Source organism: Athene cunicularia (genome assembly GCF_003259725.1).
Source record: "Athene cunicularia isolate RWA chromosome 3 unlocalized genomic scaffold, athCun1 chr3_part1, whole genome shotgun sequence".
Classification (NCBI taxonomy): Eukaryota; Metazoa; Chordata; class Aves; order Strigiformes; family Strigidae; genus Athene; species Athene cunicularia.
The window spans coordinates 89386807-89393583 of NW_020799097.1; the positions used below are offsets into that span (position 1 = coordinate 89386807).

Sequence of the window (6777 nt, forward strand, 5' to 3'; positions counted from 1 at the left end):
CCCCCCCAATGTAGTTTGTGCAATTGCCAATCTAAAATAAGGGCACTAGATAATATAAAATAGCAACAAGTAAGCAGTAAAGGAAATTTCAATTTCCTGTACAATACTGCAACTGTAACACTTTGTTAGTTACAGGAATTTGGGCACTGCATTTGTTAGTTACAGGAATGTGGGCTACTGAAGCAGGTAGGTATGAAAGTAAGAAATCAGTGTTTGGAAGTCAATGTTGATGTTGCCATCTTTGCTGCATAAACATCTGCTAAAACTTCTATGAACACCACTGTTCCAATGTTAGACAACAGCAAAAAGTGATTATTAGAATATGTTACTCTCACAGCAAAAATACAAAGGCCAAGGCTGAGCTGACAGCCAGGCCCTGTCATTCCAAACAAGCCCAGCATAGACCTCCAGCAGCACTGTATCAAACTGTCATTGCCAAACATCAAATTCGTATGAAACCAGGTAAGACATATGAGAATATTCATTGAGACTCAAATGGAAAAAGCATGAAGTAGGTCACTACCTAACAGATGATATGAACTCATGAGGATCTAATTATAAAATATCATGGAAGAATGATCTTTTAAGATGAGACCATACTGCTTCAAGCCTTTCCCTCATCCCACCTCTCCTACAGAAACACGATCTCCAGGCCACATCTGTGCTGAGAAACAGCAGAAAGGACAGGTCATTTCTTCCCCATTCCCTCTCACTTCCACTGTCCTGAGAAATTCTCTCCTACCTCCTCCATTTATCTGCTTTATGAATGCTCAAATAACTTAAATGTGAAGCAGGCAATCTTAAAACTTGATGACAATGCCATAAATTTCAATTTACTTGTTGACTGGGTGCTTTAAAGAAGGCAAAACAGCACCTATAAAACAACCTGTGGAAAGTGAAAACCATCATAGTGAATAATGCTTTTTGGGTAAGGCAATGCCAGTTATTCTAGGGACTGCAACAAACCATACAATCCTACGCCTGCTGACATAGATGAGAAGACACTAAGATGCAGGAGTTCCTACACAACCAACAGACATGAATGCCATTCTCAAATGAAAGAAACAAAATGTTTAAAATCTCCAAGTTTGATTTGAAGTGAATAGTGTTCCTCAAGAGAAGGCCAGAAACTAAATATCCTGATACCAAAATGTCCAAGGAAGTCCAAACAGTTGCTTGTGCTTAAGATTCAACACGTTAGTTACCCTTGAGATGCACCAGCATTCCTCTAACTTTTTCCTTTCTTTCCTAGAAAAATAACTTCATAGTGCCTTCAGAGGGTCTTCTCTTCCTCATCTCTTCTTTGCTGCCTCTAAGCATTTCCCACAGGAAAAGCACCAAGATGACAGCCAAGGGCTTCATGACTTATTTCTGATGAGTTCCCACCTCACTAGTCACACACCTCAGGCAAACTCCTACATTGCTTGGGAGTCTTCAGGGTAAAATGACAGCAAGGTAATTTAATCAAGTATAAAACATTAAAGTATCACTTCGACCATTATGAATGTTCAACCATAAGGAGTGTTTTCCTATTTTGCTTCTGATTATATTCTTCTATTCTTACTAGCTCTCTGTTTGATCCTTATCATAGCTGAAATGTTTTAAGCATGAAAACATAACATGTTAAGAATGGAATACAGACTTTAAAAATTAACATCTAGAATTTTTCCTATCAACCTGGGTAAGCTGTACTTTACCAATTTGAGTAGAAGCCAGTTTTATTACAAGATAGGAAGTCCTTCCAGCTACTTAAGGACAAAATAAGAGTGTAAAAGATATTATTGATATAAAACTACGAGAAGAAGAGCTTGATAACTGACTTCAACAAAGCAGCTAGCAGGCTTATACATCTACTCATTCTAAGAAACATTATGAGAAGCAATACTATAAAATAATAATAAAAAAAAAATCAGTACTAACACAAACAGAAGTGGAGAGTCTTTTTAATGCAGTTTAAAAACTCCACGAGTCTAAGGGCTGATGACAGTAGTACAAAAGGGAAATTAACAAAAAATGAGGAAGAGTCAGTATGGTTTGTTTTACAAATATTTCATATAACACCACCAACATCTGCAATTTTACATGGTATCTTCCTGCAAGAGGTCTTATTAGATGATAAATAGAAAAGTGAGTATTTACATGTGATAAACACATTGATCAATATTTGAGAAAATGGAAGAACTTTTAAAATGTCTATAGTCAGTGCCAATTTCTTTTCACCTTTATTACCAGTAAATTTTACTTGAAAGAGAAAAGCAATAGTAAGAATGTGAGGAGCAATGATCAACCAACAGGACTCAGTTGGATCACAAAGGACTGTTTAAAGTTCAAAGAATAAATGGAAACTGTGCTGGACATCACGCTGTGGTTAAGCTGTTCAGTAAATCCAGGCGTCTAGCACTGGATTAAAGAAAAAACCCCTGAACGACATATGTTTTACACCACTGTGGTATAAACCCACTTTGCTGATTCAAAACCTGTGTTGGATTGCCTGTAAACTGGCAGACCTGGGCCTAACCAGGTATCATCTGTTCACAACACTTCAGCTTTTAGACAGATCAAATATCATCTGTTGTCTCCCTGTCAACTTAAAAAAAATCAAAAGGTAACACAAACACCGTCTCATCCGGTCCAGCTAATTTAATAGAAAGGTGATTATATGTCACAGACTGATCTGGACCACATTTGCACTGTATGACCCAGCAGAATGCATCTCCATCAGTAATGATAAGCAGCCTTCAAGGGAAAGATTGGCAAACCCAATTCTTAGAACAATTGAGGGTTGCATTGAAAACAAATTGGCAGCAAAAATAAATTAAGAAATGAAGAAATGTAAGTGAAGTGATCCTCAGAAGCAGGCAAGGGAAATGTTTCTTCCTGTTGAATATTTAAACTATTTCAAGGAAAAATTATAAATAAAACATCTGTAGGCAAAGGATTTACTGCAGTGAGTCTTTTTGGTGACTGATGCCAAACATAATTTGAAAAGCTTATAGGTATCAGGCCAGCTGAAGATGTGACACTTGGATGTCAGGCCAAACGTGACACTGATGTCAATGGCTCATCACTGCTCTGTCAGAGAGGAACCAGCTTTAAAATCAAGAAGAGGAGAATTAGGTGACATTCTCCATCCCAGGGGATCATCTAGGCACAATTTATTGTATTCGGAAATGAATGAGTGCTTGTTACACATTCTCAAATGTTGAAGATGGAGGTTTTCACTTGTAAATGATGGAAACTGAAACAAACTATTTAGAATACAGAAAAGCACAGGCTAGAAACTGTAGGCTCTTTAGCATGCAATGTCCCATCCATTCAGTGTACCTTCCACTCATATAATTATTATAATAACAATTATTAAATAAATATATCTCTTATTAAAAAGCATGTTATATTTTTTCACTTACAGAAATGTATCATTTTTTAAAGGCAAAATAGAAAGCTTCTCTTCCCAAGATGTTGAATACCAACAGTGACATTGAGGATATGATCAGAGCAGACCAAAGCAGTGGGACCATATCAGAGACTGCCAGCTTCAAATATTTTATGGAAAAAACAGGTAGTATTAAAAGGTTTTCTGGAAGAAGTTTACAAATCTGAAACCAATGTAGTCATCCAGCACAAAGCCATAAAACTCTTAAGATTACTTCATCTGTCAATTCCCAGAATCTACCCATTTAAAACCAGAAGTGCTTAACACAAGCAAAATCCTATCATTTAGATCATGAAAATACCGCTGAGGCAGCGAAACACACATGAACTTTAGGATACAGAAAGTGAAAAGATGTTTAATCTGTAACAAAGAGAAAAATTATTTGTCTAGTGCACAAGCTAGCAACTGAATGCATTACTGTGTGTGGAAATCAGCACTGAACAGTATAAACCAATGCACATGTTGTTACATCTACAGCACATGAATTGGTGATTAACTGGAAAATAAAACGTGTGTTGTTATTGTCTCTCACGGCAACTCTCACAGAACTGGCACCACTGTCATTCAAGTTACAGAAGACTTCAGAAAAAGCTACATCGCAACTGTACACACATTAGGATTAACAACTTCCATTTGCAAGAGGAAGAAAAAATACAAAAATAAAATTACTTAAAATAAAACTATGTTAAATTTAGAGAAGATATGCAAAACAAGCACATCAAGTACAAGGTGTCAGCAGGAAAAAAACACCTCTTTTCAAAAGGGATTAAAAAATATCTTTGGAAAAGCACATACCCAAATGATTAACACTATCTATAACCTTGAATTGTCTTCCTTCCTCCTGACTGTACACAAATATTTGTCAAAGAAGACCTCTCTTAAGGACACATTCAAGGCTCTTGCATGCTATAATCACTTGCATTGGATCATCTCATCAGCTGCTTCGTCACACAGAGGAACCTGAACAAGCAAGTTTCCTTGGCTAGTTCTCAAACAGCAACACACCTCTCCTGACCAGAAAACAGGATTTTCCCAAATGCTAGGTATGAAAATATACTGTGTCTGTGAGCCTGATTATTCATAAACAGGTCCTTTAGCCTGATCTACATCTTCAAATATTGTATGCATAACATAAAGGCCTCTACAGATCAACTAATGGATGAAACAATCTGAGAAACTAATAGAACTTAAATGCTTCTACATTTCTACAAATTATTTTACGTGTCTTTGAATATCCCTGACAGTACTGAATACTTAAAATAAAGAACTAGTTCATAATAGAACTGACAGGTCTCAAAATATGGTGTCAAAATTTATAACTTGTGAAGCATGTGGGCTGGGATGTAACACAACAAGAAATTCTGCCCACAGGAACTGAATATAATTTTGGAGAAACTCTTAAAAAATAGAATTGCATTAACTATTATATACAGCATATTGCTGTCTTCAGAATATTACAGTTAATGAATATATCTTTAGAGAAAAAAGAGACTTAAGATAGGCAATTTACAAACATAATGCTGCCTACACAGTCATGTGTAACACAGAGGAGATGGTTCAAAAATTCAGCTGCTAGAAACACACCCTTACTAAATCACATATAAGTATCTAATCGGATTATATCAAAATAAAGTTGCAATTACAGTAATGTCATCACCATTTTTACTTTACTACTGAAGGGTATATTCTGCAACATATGAAAAGACAAAAATACAGTGCCTCTCCTGGACTCCCAAGTATGTCTGATCCTTCAGCATGTTCCTCAACCCACATTTATGAAAGATCCCATTAACCACAACAGGACTACAGATGTGATCAAAACTAGGAACTTTCCGCCTTACTGGATCAGTACCCTAAATCCCTCATGATTACTTTTTAAGCCACCACAAAGTGTATACAACACCAAATGCACATAAACATACTGTCACTTGTACACATGCTGCATTTGGACAGAGCTGTCATAGCATGTAATACCTTCAGGCAGAACACTGTGATAACTTGTCTTTAACATCCATAGTTGACAACTGTCACGAAAGCACAAAAGTATTTGTACAATTTGAACAAACTCTGTCAGACAGAAGACTACTTTCTTACGAGAAGCACTTTTAAAATTACACCATTATTCTGAACTCTGCCTCTGAGTTGCATAGCTATGTAGCAACACCACACCAGATTGTTACCAAATGCATCCTTAAAAATCTGTATTATGGTTGGCATCAAGCCAACTTCAGCCTAGTGCGGATTCAGAGATGGTCACCCAGAGCTTTTTCTGATGTAAAAATTACTAATCTGAACTGTTTGGGGCTTTTTTCCCTGAATATAGAGAAATATAAAATATACATAATATAAAATAGATATAAAACTTTAAAAGGGTTCCTGTTTTCAATACGAAGTTTCACATAGGTATATACAAAATGTTATTGACTCACCCTCCTTCACTTTCTGCTTCCTCAGAGCTGGTAGTTTCTGTTGCACCAGAAGCTGTCTCGGCTTTTCTCCGCTTTGTTGCTCTGTGCGAAGGGCTAACTCTCTGAACATCTCCCTTCCCTTTAAGTTCATTTCTGACACGCTCTTCAAGCTTTGGAATGGCTTCTTTCAGAAATGTCACCTCTCTCTTCAGCTCGTCCACACTTACTAGCAAGCCATTCAATTTTTCTAGTATCTGCAGTTGCCTTCCGTGTAAAACCATTACTGCTCCTTGCTCATTAGGAGCTTCATTTCGCCAGCCCACGGAATTAAGCCTGTTACCTACATCTAGGAATGCAGGTATATGCACAGCTGCACCGGGTTTTCGGGTCTTACGGTACCAAATCAGCATCAGGCTTATTCCAGCAGTCCCTGCCATTATGCCCAGTATTAGTCCTTTATTTTCGAAGGGAGACATTTCTGCACTCTCCTAAAATCGTGAGACAACAATAACAGTCGGAGTTAAAAGTTTTTCCTCCTCTACCCAAAGGACTTACTTTGCTTTTAAGTCACAAAAGCGTACGGCTTGAATAACTGTCGCATGCTGCAGATACAAAGTCCCACTACAACTCTAGCAGATTCTGCAGTAGCAGGCTCTGTGCTGTGACAGCAAAACCCAGCCGGTTCTGGGTCTGGGGAGCGGGGGCAGGATGAGGGGCACACACTGCTGCATCCGCACGTGCGCAGGACCGCAGCCTTCACTTTTAACCTTCTCCGCACCTTGGGATTTGTTTTGATACGACAAACTCCTATAATCGGATTTTCCGCAAGTACCGGCCGGCGGAAACCCCGCTGTCAGGCCGCAGCGCAGCCGCCGCTGCCGCCCGGAGGGGTGTCCCATCGCCCCCCCGACCCCACCGCGCCGAAGGGCTGCCGGA

The 6777-nt window shown here is 38.3% G+C and overlaps 1 protein-coding gene across 2 annotated transcripts in view; it reads right to left on the reverse strand.

Moving 5' to 3' along the window:
• Nucleotides 1-6777, reverse strand: part of RMDN2 (regulator of microtubule dynamics 2) — a 48672-nt gene that overhangs the window by 41650 nt on the left and 245 nt on the right. The window contains exon 2 of one of the 2 annotated variants that reach the window (XM_026845871.1): nt 5863-6329. In XM_026845871.1, coding sequence (XP_026701672.1) covers nt 5863-6317 — 455 coding nt within the window. In that variant the 5' untranslated portion in view covers nt 6318-6329. Of the gene's footprint in view, nt 1-5862; nt 6762-6777 lie in introns of those variants that run through there. The other variant, XM_026845872.1, reaches the window with a different exon arrangement.